Source organism: Microtus ochrogaster, chromosome 4 (genome assembly GCF_000317375.1).
Source record: "Microtus ochrogaster isolate Prairie Vole_2 chromosome 4, MicOch1.0, whole genome shotgun sequence".
NCBI classification, from domain to species: Eukaryota; Metazoa; Chordata; class Mammalia; order Rodentia; family Cricetidae; genus Microtus; species Microtus ochrogaster.
In genome coordinates, this window is record NC_022011.1 from 76,981,478 (window position 1) to 76,997,200 (window position 15,723).

The 15,723-nt window shown below is 37.7% G+C and overlaps 1 protein-coding gene across 4 annotated transcripts in view; it reads right to left on the bottom strand.

The window, feature by feature from the left end:
* The window catches only part of LOC101995418 (sodium channel protein type 1 subunit alpha), a 129,284-nt gene that overhangs the window by 30,628 nt on the left and 82,933 nt on the right, over nt 1-15,723 (bottom strand). Inside the window, exons 11-17 of one of the 4 annotated variants that reach the window (XM_005346503.3) lie at nt 14,329-14,613; nt 12,283-12,663; nt 10,934-11,066; nt 9,465-9,703; nt 7,539-7,712; nt 6,101-6,457; nt 4,495-4,977 (exon numbers count right to left, since the gene is read on the bottom strand). In XM_005346503.3, coding sequence (XP_005346560.1) covers nt 4,495-4,977; nt 6,101-6,457; nt 7,539-7,712; nt 9,465-9,703; nt 10,934-11,066; nt 12,283-12,663; nt 14,329-14,613 — 2,052 coding nt within the window. The remainder of the gene's footprint in view (nt 1-4,494; nt 4,978-6,100; nt 6,458-7,538; nt 7,713-9,464; nt 9,704-10,933; nt 11,067-12,282; nt 12,664-14,328; nt 14,614-15,723) is intronic. The other 3 variants (XM_026778696.1, XM_026778697.1, XM_013345845.2) reach the window with 3 other exon arrangements.

Below are 15,723 nucleotides of genomic sequence, written 5' to 3' on the forward strand. Positions count from 1 at the left end.
TCATGGAAGGAGCTCATTGCCTCATAACTGTTTCTTCCTTGAAACCATGGTTTTGTGCTATAAGAGTGACATTTTGTTAGTAAAATATTGAGCTAGTTTTACTTTTTACCAACCTTTTTCACAAGGGCCACAGTTTTTTACTAAAATACCTTTGAGGTACTGATTTTTTTTTTATTCTGCCTTTCAAAGAAAACAAAGTTGATAGATTTGATGAAACTAAGTACTATTTTTCTTGTCCTAAAAAAAAAAAAAAAGACTTATCTGAGAATTTCCTGGACTGAAATTTTTAAGAACTCCAGGCAAAGGTATTATGTTACTATTTTCAAGGTGTCATTGTGTGTAGAAGGCAAATTGATCCCCATCTCAATAAGACTCACTCACAATATATACATATGTATGTATATATATGTATATATATTCACATTTCATATTTTGACATGTTTTTATTAAAAAAAGTTTCCCCCCTCCTCTCAGCCTCGCATTTCCCTCCCCCTCCTCCTACTCCTCTTCCTCTCCCCCCACTCCTCTCCCCCTCCCTCTCCAGTCTGAAGAGCAGTCAGGGTTCCCTGTCCTGTGGAAAGTCCAAGGTCCTCCCCCCCTCCATCCTGGTCTAGGAAGGTGAACATCCAAACTGGCTAGGATCCCACAAAGCCAGAACATGAAGTAGGATCAAAACCCCTTGCCATTGTCCTTGGCTTCTCATCAGTCCTCATTGTTTGCCATGTTCAGAGAGTCCGGTTTTATCCCATGCTTTTTCAGTCACAGTCCAGCTGGCCTTGGTGAGCTCCCAATAGATCAGCCCCACTGTCTCTGTGGGTGGGTGCACCCCTTGTGGTCCTGACTTCTTTGCTCATGGTCTCCCAGTTAGTTCCTGTGGCAGGTGAGGATAGGGAACCTGAAATGACCCTGTCCTATAGCAATACTGACGAATATCTTGCATATCACCATAGAACCTTCATCTGGCGATGGATGGAGATAGAGACAGGGACCCACACTGGAGCACTGGACTGAGCTCCCAAGGTCCCAATAAGGAGCATATTTTGACATTTTAAGGCTGCTTACATATGGTTTTCACTCTTACAAAGTCTTTTTTAGGAATAAACACAAGCTGATAGCTTTTTCTTATTTTTATATTGGCATCCTAATCCATAAAGATAATGTGAGCTTTAAATTATTTCTACTTGTACTTTAGTCTTTTGAGTTATTAGAAAATTTCTTTGTAGTGAGGATATAGCAGGACAGTTAAATTAAAAAAATAATGAAAACAAGGTAAACATTGGTGTGTAATTGGAAAAACAAAAACTCAACTATGTTTACTAAAAGTAAGATTTCATAAAAACCTGTCCCTGCTTCATTTTTAGATGGAATTCTGCTGTGGGAACTCCTTCAGCCTATAATTGCCTTTAAGATACCAGCCCACTTTGGGTGTGGTCTCATGTACTACAAATCAGATGAAAAGCAGACGTGGGCCTCTTGGCTGCAGGATTTAGTTCTAGCTCCCAGCGCACGCAGAGGACTGCAGATCATTACCCTTTCTGATAGTTTATCGCCAAATAAATATATTCCATTCCAGGCTATTGTGGAACTCTTTTGTATGTCAACAAAATTCTGTCTTCTAATTTACACTAATTTATTGACCAGATCTGAGAGTAGATACCTCCATTGACTGTCTATTTTCTGGAATTTACTACAATTTACTTTGAGTTCAAATACAAAGTTCAGTTTTGTAAACCCCTTCTGAAAACTTGCAAATAATACCCACATTAAAAATACTAATACTTATGAGATAAATGTAAATTTGGAAAAAACTCATACTTTCACTTCCATTGTTGTGTCATTAAGAGACATGGTGTCTTCATTTAATTTGTTACTTACATTTTAAGCACAAGATAAAAACATTGTATCAAAACTCTAGAAGTAAACATATGCTTACCAATATATTTTTATTTTTTTCATTGTCAAAATTAAAAAAATGAGTGTAGTTCTTTTTTTTTTTTTTTGATATAACAAACATGGAAGAAAGCTCTTTAGCTGTAAGGGAAGGGCACACTTCAACTTTGGAGACAAGACATGTTTCCAACAACATTTCAGAGATACTAGGTAACAATGCAACCCAAATGTCTTTCAAACAAGAATTTTATTAATTTAAAATTTAATTTTGTTCTCCTTTTTCTGTTCTTAAATTGCTACTAACTTTTACTATGAATTGAAAGTATTGTTTTTCACTGTTTTGAGATTAATAAAATATTTTAAAGACATTTTGGCACTTATTAAGCTATTAATCAATATTTAACTTATTAAATCCCAAATGGACTTAATAGAGAGTGGGTGTATTTTTACACGTGAACCCCAGGAGCTGAATTATACACATATCCTCCGATCTGTGGAATCCATAAATACTTGGCAGGCTCTCTTAAGAGGTGAGATGAAGGGATGCAGAAACCGCATCGCGCTTGAAACACGCTCTTTGCCTTGCCCACTAGGGCATTCCAAAATCACTTAAAACTGCCATCTTGATGCTAAGAGCATTTTCCCTTCACAGTGGATTTATGCTATGTTTCTTGCTTTTAAAGATGTTCTTTGGTACAGAAAGTGATTTTGACCTTAAAGGTGAAAAATACAACACAGAACAAGCAAAGCACGCTTGGTGTTATCCGGGAGGAATCAATCAGATGGCTTATTCTTCTGCTCAGCTTCAATTTTAAACATGAAATGCGTTTATTTGGAGACCAGATTTATTACAGAGATCTTATTTATGCTTATCAATGAGAGTTTAACTTTTAATACGTGATCAAAATAAATCATTCTGGAACGTCATGATCAAAGGGTATACTGCACTGTTGCATGCACGTAGAGACACAACAAAGAAAACACATGTATAAACTGAGCATGTATCGACCTATGAATAGAGCATGACCTATTCTAAATCTTAGCCTTTTACTGAGATAACACCTATATGCAAACACATATAAATGAGATCCCTGATACTCTGTTTATCAGTTATTATCGACTCAGAGTGTTAAACGGAGGGAATGGATTTGGAGTGTATGAAGGAAGATGTATGTTTTGTTTTTTCACACTTCAAATTCATTTCCATAGACATTGCAGTCAGGATTTTCCCACTATTGTGCCTCTGTGCTGTTTCCCTTCCTCTTCTTTCATTATAAATCCCCAAAATATCTCAGTGCAGCCACTGATAGTTTTAATATCAGCTCCCACTTCTAAAAGTGGGAATTAGTCACTTGACACACAAACTTTATAAAAACTTGAATCGTCCTTAAATTAATATGTTCAATAACCTAAATTACGACATATGCCTCAGTATATACCTTGGAATGCAATCTTGTGCAACCACTTTGGAAATCAGTGTTTCCGTTTCTCAGGAAATTCGGGATCTACCTACCCTGGACCCAGCAATACCACTCTTGGGAATATACCCAAGAGATGCCCTATCATATGACAAAAGCATTTGTTCAACTATGTTCATAGCAGTATTATTTGTAATAGCCAGAACTTGGAAACAACCTAGATGCCCTTCAATGAAAGAATGGATGAAGAAAGTGTGGAATATCTACACATTAGAGTACTACGCTGCGGTAAAAAACAATGACTTCTCGAATTTTGCATGCAAATGGATGGAAATAGAAAACACTATCCTGAGTGAGAACCTTCATCTGGTGATGGATGGAGATAGAGACAGAGACCCACACTGGAGCACTGGACTGAGCTCCCAAGGTCCCAATGAGGAGCAGAAGGAGGGAGAACATGAGCAAAGAAGTCGGGACCACGAGGGGTGCACCCACCCACTGAGACAGTGGAGCTGATCTATTGGGAGTTCACCAAGGACAGCTGTACTGTGACTGAAAAAGCATGGGATAAAAGGACTCTCTGAACATGGTGAACAATGAGGGCTGATGAGAAGCCAAGGACAATGGCACGGGGTTTTGATCCTACGTAATGTGCTGGCTTTGTGGGAGCCTAGCCAGTTTGGATGTTCACTTTCCTAGATATGGAGGGAGGGGGGAGGACCTAGGACTTAACACAGGGCAGGGAACCCTGACTGCTCTTCAGACTGGAGAGGGAGGGGGAGAGGAGTGGGGGGAGGGGGAGAAGGGTGGGAGGAGGGGAAGGGAAATGGAGGCTGGGAGAAGGTGGAAACTTGTTTTTCTCCTTTTCTCAATAAAAAAAAAAGTTACCTCAAAAAAAATTAAGTACTCATATAATGATGTTATTTTATTTTCATTTACCATTTGTTACTCATTTAACATTTAATATTCTTTAATAAGACTGTGAAAAATCACACATTAGTATATTATGCTTTGATTTGTCATTCAAGTGTCTGGGATTGAGTCTTTGGTTTCTCAGTAAAATAATATTTTACTTTATGTCAAAAGTTTCTACAAATTTTAATTATAGACAATATAGTCCACATATATTTATTTATACATATACATATGCATAGATTTCTACCTCCCCAAATTTATAGAATCTTACCTCTTTGCTTTCTTCTAGATCCGATTCACTGCTAAAGTCCTCTGTGTTTAAGTTCTCAAAGTCAGACTCCCCCACAGCAATGGGAACAGTCACCGTGAGGCTGGGGTTGTTTATGAATGACATGTAATCACTCTCATCAATGATGTACTTTTCCACGCTGCTGCCAGTTCCTATGCCACTGGTGGTTCCATTCACGTCTCTCAGACAGTTCATATCTTTCCCAATTTCTGTCGTGTGGTTAGATACACAATTCTCTTTTCTGTTGTTTAGATCATCAAGTGGCTTAATTTCGTCTAAGATCTTCTGTTTCCTAACAAACGACTGCTGAATAAACTCATATATTTTTCTTTTCACATAAGCTATTCCCTTGTGCATTCTGTCCACGGCAATTTGAAGGTTGTTCATTTCATTGTCGTCGTCAGTGGCTGCAAGGTTGTCTGCACTAAATGAGCTCAGAAGCAAGGCCAGAAAGAGGTTCAGGACCTTGAAAACAGACATAGGTACATCTTCACCAAAACACAGAGGAGAGCACAGGTCCCTTATCCCCTAGGTTTAGAAATAATCTAAATCTATAAGAGCAAGAAATGCAGCAGTTGTGAGAAGTTAGGTGGGCTAAGTCTGAACACACACTGCATATCATAGGCTCTGGGTTCAACACCCAGCCCTGGAAAAGTCTTGGACATTCAGAATTTGTGATATGGCCTTATCTCTATAAAACAAAAGCATTTTTCCTACTGCTTTGAAGATTTCCCACACATGAAATGAAGAATTCAAATGAATTGATTTGGCATTGTATTTAAAGTGATATGAGTAAAATAAAACATATTCACTGATATAATGTAACAGTTCTAAATTTAAAAATCATTAATAGTTGCAAATATGCATTTAAATATACTTTGAAGTTTCTTTCTTGATAGTTTTATGTTGATGGGTGTTAACAAAATCAACATGATTATGACCAAATTTAGGATTAAAAGTTTAAGTCTTCAAAATGTTCATTGACCTTTTTTTTTTTTGGCTTGTTTTTTTCGAGAAAGGATTTCTTTGTGTAGTTCTGGTTGTCCTGGAACTAGCTTTGTAGACCAGTCTAGCCACAAACTCACAGAGATCCTCATGACTTTGCCTCTCATGTGTTGGGACTAAAGGCATGCACCAGCATTAACCAATCTTGTCAACATTATTTGATATCAAAAGATCTCTCCCCCTCCACAGGCATGTGCACGCGTGCACACACACACACATGCACAAAGAGACATATATACATGGCATATATACACATGTGGCAGATTTAAAAAAGGATTTTACCAATTCTATGCAATTTAAAAAATAAATGTAATGAAATGATTGACCTAAAATGGTGCTAAAGATAAAAATTATAGATAATATTAGTTTGCATACATTTTAAAACTATTTCTTTATTACCATAGTGTATTGTGACAGTATATATTACCGTATTACAATATTTGTTCCAGAATGAGACCATAAACATATCTAAGATCAGAGTATTAAACATTAATGATGATAAAAGTCATTTTTAATAAAACGGGCACCACTCTGTCATGCTGTATGTGTATATCTGAAATGCATATCGGATTTGGGTACATACCACGAGGTTCCCAATCACCATGACCATCATGAAGACAGTAAGGCACATGGCTTGACCCGCGACCTCCATGCAGTCCCACATGGTCTCAATCCACTCTCCACACAGCACGCGGAACACAATCAGGAAGGAGTGGAAGAAGTCGTTCATGTGCCAGCGCGGGAGTTTGCAGTCACTGGCAATTTTGCAGACACAGTCTTTGTAACTTTTGCCAAACAGCTGCATGCCGACCACGGCAAAAATGAAGACAATGATGGCCAACACCAGGGTCAGGTTGCCCAGGGCGCCCACCGAGTTGCCGATGATCTTAATTAGCATGTTCAGTGTGGGCCAGGATTTTGCCAACTTGAACACTCGGAGCTAGAAAATGAGAACAAATTAATATATATTATTATGATCTTCACAAGCATTAATTATGTGGAGGCTTACTAAGGAAAAAGAGGGTGCAGCCAGTGACAGTACTCCTTCTCAGCCTGAATGCAGCCATGAGGTTCAGAGTTAGCCCTACCCATCCCCAAACCCTCCTACATTGTCTTGCTCTAACTTTCTCAGATTCATGGTTAATATTTGGATCCTCCCAGGAAGAATCTAAATTTTCCAGCTTTTAATTGTAAATCATCTTCTTTGAAAGTGAATTCTTAATTATATATTGGAAGCTGTTCTTTAAGTTGTTTCTCTGAGACATACCAAATTTCATACTGTCATATTGACATCTGATTGTGAATAAGTTTTGCCAAAGGATTCATTTGTCAAGAAGGTTTTAAGTAACTTTAAATTGAGCCTGATATGAATAGAAAAAAATTTATGTTAATTAATATTACATAATTAATACTGGAGTAAAGATATAAATAAATATACATGCATTGTACACCTGGAATATTTACTATGAGTCCTCTTTGATCTTCAGGACCACGTATATGAATTCATGCGTATGTTACATAGCCTTGTAAATTTTTTGGTTTTTGATGGGATAGATTTTCTAGAATTAGAATTACTGCCTTTTGGGTGAAAGTCATTCATTGCTACTAAGGGCTATTTACATTTTCAAGTCATTATCAAAATATTGACCATATCCATTGAGCACACTACTTCGGTTTGAAAATATTAATTTTACAGTCATTAGAAACAATAGTTTGTCAACATGGCAACAGAAAAAAAGACATTAGTGTTCAATGACAGGGTTAGTAACAGCTCAATGGCAAAGCATGTTCAAGGTTCTGTGTTATGTAACCAAGCACTGAAAACTAATAACGGATAATATTAGTAAAGTTTACATGTCTAAACTTTTCAGAAGAAAGCTTCTTTTTTATATAAATAACTGGAGAGATAATATTCCCGTTTAGAGGCATCAAGTTACACAAAACCATAAGATGTTAAGTCTATGTTTGGGAAAGTCTATGGCACCATTGGGGAAAACAATTATTGCCATGGTCTTTTTTACCAGTCGAAATGAACGGAGAACTGATAATCCTTCCACATTGGCAAGGCCAAGTTCTACCAAGCTTAGTGTCACAATGAAACCATCAAAGATGTTCCAGCCTTCTTGGAAATAATAATAAGGGTCCATGGCTATGATTTTCAGGAACATTTCCGCTGTGAAGATCCCAGTAAAAACCTAAGATCAAAACAAAATTACTCAAATTCTATCAGATAATGATTATGATAAATATACCATCGTATTTTCCAACAGATAAACGGTTTAGGCTACTTCTCCGTTACTGATCCTGTTACTGTCTTTCTTGTAGAGGCAAATTTAGTTGACAAGGCTGGTTTGAATTATTTACTGTATTATCCTCACAGATGCTCCAGTAACCAGATAAGTGAATACTATAATTATTCCATTACAAGGGAAGAAAACAATATTCCAAGGTATGTAAAACACCCATCTTTTATCAACCAGCTAGAAAATAGAATTTAATTAGAATTTGTTCACCAATGTACAGTTTTGATGATGTTCATTCAATTAAATTGCCTGTCTTTCCAGACCTCATGTAACCTACATAATGATAAGATTTTACCCACAAAGTTTTATTTGTACGTTTATACTTATTTCTTTCAAATAAGGTAGCTATTGTTCTTTTGCATCTTGTGTTGCAATGTTACCATCACTGTCATTAATAATTATATGCATTTAAAGCATATTTCCATACTACAAATAGTAGAGATTTAAAAATACAAATACTCTATAAGATATGTGTATTTTCATTTTCTATATCAATAAAATTGTAAAATTCCTCCTAAATATTATATTAAATGCATATCATACTTTACATACATCTTTCTTCAAATAAAAGCTGAGCTTTCTAAGTTCATTCAGAAAATATTCTAGTAACTGATGTTTTAAAGTAAAAAAAGGAGAGTATTAAGTGGAAACTTTGATTAAAAATTGGTTTACTAATCACAGTATGTACAAAATGCAGCGGGTACATTCCATATTTCATGGTCTGTATCTAAAACAGATTTATAAGGCAGAGCATTGACTTCCTAGAACCTAGAAGGAGAAAAGAGGAAGATACTTTTGTATTGTTGATCACTCTTTGAAAGGATGCATAAGGAAGAGAATTCATGACCTTATTTGAACCATCTAGATACTATCCCTTAATAAAAACAGTGATGCTATCCTTAATAAAAAATCATGGCCTTAACAATGGCAATGGGTTTTTGATCCTACTGCTCGTGCTGGCTTTGGGGGGGCCTGGGCGGTTTGGATGCTCAACTTACTAAACCTGGATAGAGGTGGGTGGTCCTTGGACTTCCCACAGGTCAGGGAACCCTGATGGCTCTTCAAGCTGATGAGGGAGAGGGACTTGATCAGGGGAGGGGGAGGGAAATGGGAGGCGGTGGCGGGGAGGAGGCAGAAATCCTCACTAAATAAATAAATTAAAAAAAAAGAATTTGAATTACATAGAAAAAAAATCATGGCCTTAAATTCTGAAACACTTCAGGTTTTTTTGTTTTTTTTTTTGAGATACGGTTTCTCTGTGGCTTTGGAGCCTGTCCTGGAACTAGCTCTGTAGATCAGGCTGGTCTCAAACTCACAGAGATCCGCCTGCCTCTGCCTCCCGAGTGCTGGGATTAAAGGCATGCGCCACCATCGCCTGGCAACACTTCAGATTTTCAAAACATTGGAAACATTGCTATTGACTTTTAATGATTATTACGGGTCTATGTTCTATTTCTCATCTTTTTTTCACAGACATTAAATGCCATTCTACCTCAAAAAGCAGTGCATAGACAGTTGGTTATAATTGCGTTAGGGATGTAGGAATTGTGGTTGAAAGAGTTTTAATAAGCTATTAAATATAGCAAACAGTTTCTCAAGCAGAAAATTTGAATACTGAACAGATTTACCTTCTAGTATGCTTACCAAGTTTCCTACTGTAAGCACATTATTGAAATGATCCGTCATGGGGTAGTGCTCCATGGCCATGAAAAGGGTATTTAAGACAATACAGATGGTGATGGCTAGATCAACAAATGGGTCCATCACAACCAGGTTGACAATATGTTTCACTTTTAGCCAATATGGGGAACAGTCCCAAATTAAGAAAATGTTGGAAAATTTATACCAACAAGGTGGACATTTCTGCCTTGATTCTTCTAGTTCTAAAAAAAAAAAGAAGAATACTAAATGACTATTTTTGTGGTATAAGTATTTACGTTGGATCACTAAACATACTTTCAATAGCAAGAGTATTTGTGTTTGCTGCAAAGATAATTACTTATAGATACCATCAGACATATACATAAGGTAGGTAAGAAAGAAATAATATTCTTTTTTCGTACTGATCTTGCTGCTGTGCACTTGGCTGCTAGTAAGGTTGTTGGCCTTATAAATAAAGTTGCAACAGGAACATAGATAATTAACTGTGTAAAATCCTGTGTTCCTGACAGGCTGCTCATTTGTAATATTTAGGATAAGGATTAATGAGATACATCTTGCTTTAAACATGCTTTTATTTTATGAAAATGACTTGTTCTTCTCTCCAATCTTAAAATTATTTTGGATCATGATCTAAGAAACCATTTTGGTGAAATTTGAAGCTAATTACACCAGAGGATTTTTGATCAAAGAATTAGAGACCTCTCAGAGTTCCCACATACTACTAAGACATTAAGGGGACAGAGTCCCGCACACTGAATTAATATTCAACACTTTCAGAATGTATGGCCACCCATTTAATACCAGGGTCATTTACTTTTTTCTGAGAATATATATAGTTGCCATAAAAGTGGAGATATTTGACTCCAATAAGGTAATACAAGTTAGATACAGAGATCCTCAGTGGACCACTGAGCTGGGCTCCCAAAGTCCAGTAGAAGAGAGGGAGGAGTGATAATATAAGCAAAGGGGACAAGACCATAATGGGGATACCCACTGAAACAGCTGACCTGAGCTAATGGAATCTCACTGACTCTGGTCCAACAGCAGGGGAACCAACGTAGGACCAAACCAGGTCCTCTGCATGTGAATGACAGTTGTATGGCTGGGGCAAACTGTGGGGCCACTGGTAGAGAGGCAAGGATTTATGGCTTTTTGGAACCCATTCTCTTTGGAGTGATACCTTGCCCAGCCTAGATATAGCAAGGAGGGCCTTGGTCCTGCCTCAAAGCAATGTGCTAGACTTTATTGACTTCCCATGGGAAGCCTTACCCTCTCTAAGGAGTGGATTGGAGGTGGGGTGATGTGGGAAGGTGGAGGGAACAGGAGGATGGGAGGGAGTGGGAACTGGTATTAGTATGTAAAAAGAGAAACGATAGGCTTAGAAATTAATTAATTAATTAAAAAGATAATGCAAGTTTATTAAAATAATGGCAGTGGGGTTTGTTACAAACCTTCTACTGTATTTGTTAAGATGCTGGCTATACTCATTGCCCTTTGCCTTTGGGAAGGATCTTCCAGAAAGTCCATGGAAACATGGAAAGAACTTGACCTTCTCTTTCTCATCTCAGTTTCAGTGGTTGTTCCCTGTAAAGAAAATGCTAAGGCATTAAATGCTTAACCTGAGCATTATGGTTCACAAACAAAAATGGAGACAGTGATTTTCATGAAACACATGCATCGTGCATCTTCATATTTAATTGCTGATGGCAGATGCTGGGGACTTATTGAATTATTAACCTTGAATATTCAAACTGTTAACCATGTAGTCATAAAAGAAAATTTAAATGTTTGACTTCTTGATTTTATAATTATGATATATATGATTATAATATAGTTGGTAAAGATTTTCATGGGCATATTTAAGTTGTTTTCAATTAAAGAACAAATTGTAAAAGCCTAATACTTTAAAAAGTCAGATAGGTGGTCAAACCATTTCACTTTTGAAAAATTAGCCACTACATTTTAAGAAAATACCAAAGACTACAGTACACTTAGCTGTCATCTCATTTTCTGGTATAAGACATAGATGGTTATTGATAATACAAAGTATATGGTAAAATTCATACATATGATGCAAAGTTAACAGTTTCATCCAGGGTACCAAAGCAATAAGTCTTCTAATGTAAACTTAGTCATGCCTCATCATGCTGATATATTTCCAAGTGAGTGTCCAGTTGAAGAGGAAGCATCCTTTGTTTGGAAAGTTCTCTCTGAATGCATAGTCACAAACACATGATACTCCTTTGTTACACAGACAAATATTTTTTTCTGGATTAATAATTTATTGGTGTCCCTTTGTGTAGATTGACTTTGTGAATACCTATATCAGCATTTTTAGTACAATAAATATGAACCCTGGAAATTTCAGGTAATGATGAAGATATCTATGCACAGTGTTTTTGAAAATCTGAACTAAAGCGAAGATAAATTACAGAGTCTGGTGGGAAGATTTACTATACACCCTTTACACTTAAAAGCTATTTAGTTACTTGTACAATTGGTCAATAGGGGTGATGTCTCTATTTCTAAATTCAGTATGGGTACATAGCAAATCATCCGAGATAGCAATTATTGTACAATTAATCTTTAGCATATACAGTAGGTAATGCATTCACATTTGTGCAGGGAGTGGTGAGGCTCTAAGGTTTAGTTGGTTAGTCTATTAAAGGTGCTACAGGATGCAGAGGCATTCTCAGCTCGACCAACCAGGAATCATTCTCAAGAGTTCCATTCTGTAGAAACACTGGCTGGTGCAGCAATCATGGGCCAGCCATGCCTGAACTATGTAAAACTTTCTTACATTGTCATCAGTAGCTGGCTTATCTATTATCACCTCTGGCAGAAGCTGTCCAACTGGCGACGTAGGAACGGAGGGTCCACCAACCAAGGAAACCACACCATTGCAGTCCACCGTGCTGTGCATCTTCCCATTTGCTGGAAACACTGCCAGCATTCTGGATGACCTGCTAGTTTGACTCAGGTTACTGTTGCGACGCTCTCCATGTCTTCGGGGAACAAACAATGAGTCTCTCCGGCTCTCATTATCCTCAAAGGTGCTGTGTTCATCATCGGCAAAGTCATTCTCGGACCCCACATCCTTTGCTCGCCCTCTAAAGCTGAAAAGGCTCGTTCTGCTATTGCGTCTTGGGGAAAACAGGGAACCACGGATGCTCAACAGAGACTAAAGGTTTGATACAAAGAACAAAAAGTAAAATAGTATTAAAACAATCTGTTGGAGTAGTTTTTGCAAGATTAAGTTGAAGAAAATTTCATCATTTGTTAAAAAAGGTAGCACATTCCTTCTGATTAATATAATTTATAGGCATTCCGATAAAATTAAATTAGCTTTGTATTGTATGGTTTCCAGCCATTGACTTTAAATAATAGATAGCTGGAATGTAGCCTGAGATAACAGAAGAAAATTACCCAGCCACTATCTCTCAGATTTAAAAGAAGCATCCATAAGACTCTTTATGAATCCATGTGCAATAAACATGGACAGTAGGGCTGTGAGGTTCTGCATTTATTTTTCCTTTCAGATAATTCCAACACTAGGTTTTTTTTTTTTTGTTTTGTTTTTGTTTTTTGTTTTTTGGATTTTCAAGACAGGGTTTCTCCGTAGCTTTTTGGTTCCTGTCCTGGAACTAGCTCTCGTCGACCAGGCTGGCCTCGAACTCACAGAGATCCGCCTGCCTCTGCCTACCGAGTGCTGGTATTAAAGGTGTGTGCCACCACCATCCGGCCCAACACTGTTTTTTTTTTTATAGACTATTTTAGTTTATCTTTATGCTACCATTTTCTTTCTTTTTTTCTGATTCACCTGTAAAACAGGGTTATCTGTAGAACCAGAAGTTAAAATTCTGAATGATGTGCTTTTCTGCAAAGTGCGCCATGACTAATATTTCAGAAGTTCATAGGACAACTGAGAAACAAGTTAGGGGAAGAAAATCAACATAGTGTTTTAAATTAACCAAAGGCATATTTATGAGTAGCTAACTCTTAGTCTATATTTCATTGATGTTGTTAAAAGATCTGAGGACCGGCCGGGCGATGGTGGCGCACGCCTTTAATCCCAGCACTCGGGAGGCAGAGGCAGGCGGATCTCTGTGAGTTCGAGACCAGCCTGGTCTACAGAGCTAGTTCCAGGACAGGCTCCAAAGCCACAGAGAAACCCTGTCTCGAAAAACCAAAAAAAAAAAAAAAAAGATCTGAGGACCGGAAGATTAATTACCACTGATTACAGGCAATTACCAGAAGACATATGCAACATGAAAATACAGTTCTCCTGACTTCCAACCCTGTGTTATTTCAAAAGCGTCTTGATGTGGGACTCCCCTCTGTGTGCTGTGATTACCATTAATGAATAAAGAAACCGCCTTGGCCTGGTGATAGGGCAAAACTTAGGTAGGCGGGGAGGACTGGACTGAATGCTGGGAGAAAGAAGGGTGGAGTCAGAGACGCCATGGATCCACGCCAGAGGTAGACTTGCTGAAACTTTGCTGGTAGGCCACCACCTCGTGGTGATGCACAGATTAATAGAAATGGGTTAAATTAAAATGCAGGAATTAGCCAATAAGAAGATAGAGTGATTGGACCAAGCAGTGATTTAAATAATATGGTTTCTGTGTGATTATTTCGATTCTGGAAGGCCGGGATGAACAAGCAAGCCTCTTCCTACAGCATCTAAGATCATATTTGCGTTTGTGTGGAGTGGAATAAATCTTTTTTATAGAATATGGAGAAAAAGCAATTTGAAGCATAAGGCAACAGTAGTCCATTCAGTTGCCCCTCTGCCCCCCTCCCCCATCTGTTTCCATTTTTCGTCAGAGAACTCGGCAGTGCGTACCTGGTGCGGGGAAGAGTACCTCTTTTCGTACGTCAGTCTGTTCCCTTCTATAGAGAAGCGAAACCCTTTCCTTCTGACGCTGTCTTCAGACTCGGATTTGTGGAACTCATCCTCGTCTTTCTCTTCCCCTCCAGACTGTTCTTTCTGTTTCCTTTTCTTCCGCCGATTCCGTCTTTCCTTAGCACTCTTCGAACTCAATTTGGAGGCTTCTGAAGAGCTATCCGAGAGCCTGCCTGCTGCGCTGGGCTCTCTGGAATGTTCGGAGGCGGTTGTAGCTGCTGCCTGCTACACAGAGGAGAAACCGTTTCGGTGCGGTGCAAGAAAAGATTGCTTAAGATCTTTCTTCAAGTTGCTCAAGTTTTGCATCATTTACAAAATACTAGCTAACTGGAGGAAATATCATGTAGAAGTGCTTTCTGGGTGTAGGGTTTTTTCTTTCTTTTAATTAAAAGTGACTTAAAGAAATAATCTACTTTTCTCCTGGTAACATTTATTAAGTCTGTATTATGCAACATAGACCACATGTTCATAAAGATTCTTTGGGCATTGATAGAAATATATATATATATATAACTATAGGACTCAATTTGTTCTAAAAATTAGTTTTTAATGGCTATTATCTTCATTGTTCTGAAAAACAAATGGAAACATAGAAGAAAAACTGCAGAGTTACTTAATATCCTACCCCAAAGTTGGAAGTTGAGCTTAGGTCTTCTCCAAAAGTATTTAATACCATCAACATATTATCAATTGAGGTTAAGAAAGGTATCTCAATCCCTTCCCCACTCCTCCATAATACTACTGTATGGAAGAAGGGGAGAGGGGTCACTAGCTTTCCGCTAAGCAGGAGAAGATGTTCAATTCTCCAAAAGCTGCCCCAACCACCTTTATCTTAACAGTGGCTACCCCTAGTTGTGAGAGTATGGGAGAAAATCCATTCTTTGTGGTTACAGCTTGTTTGGTTACGAAGCTGCACATTTTAGTCCTTGTTACTCCCACAATATCTCCAGTACAGAACTGGAGCAGAAGAATTGGTATGCCAGAAGGAACTCTTTATGGCTGAGATGGTTCCAAATAAAGTTTGATTTGAACAAAATTTTATTTTATTAGTCTTTTTAAAAATACAAACAATGAATTTGTTTGTCCCATTTACAAACAACAAGGAACCATGGGAGATGGGACTCAGTTTTATCATTCATTGCACCAGCTACACTGATTTGTCCTGGCAAACTTGAGTAAACCTTTGTTAATTACTTCATATTACTAGTGTTGCTCCGTTGCTTATTCAATAATCTTAGATCAGAGGACTTTTTAATATAAACGAAATTAAACAACCACACTAAAAGGCAATGTATTTTATGTATATGAGTGTTGGTCTGCATATATGAATGTTCA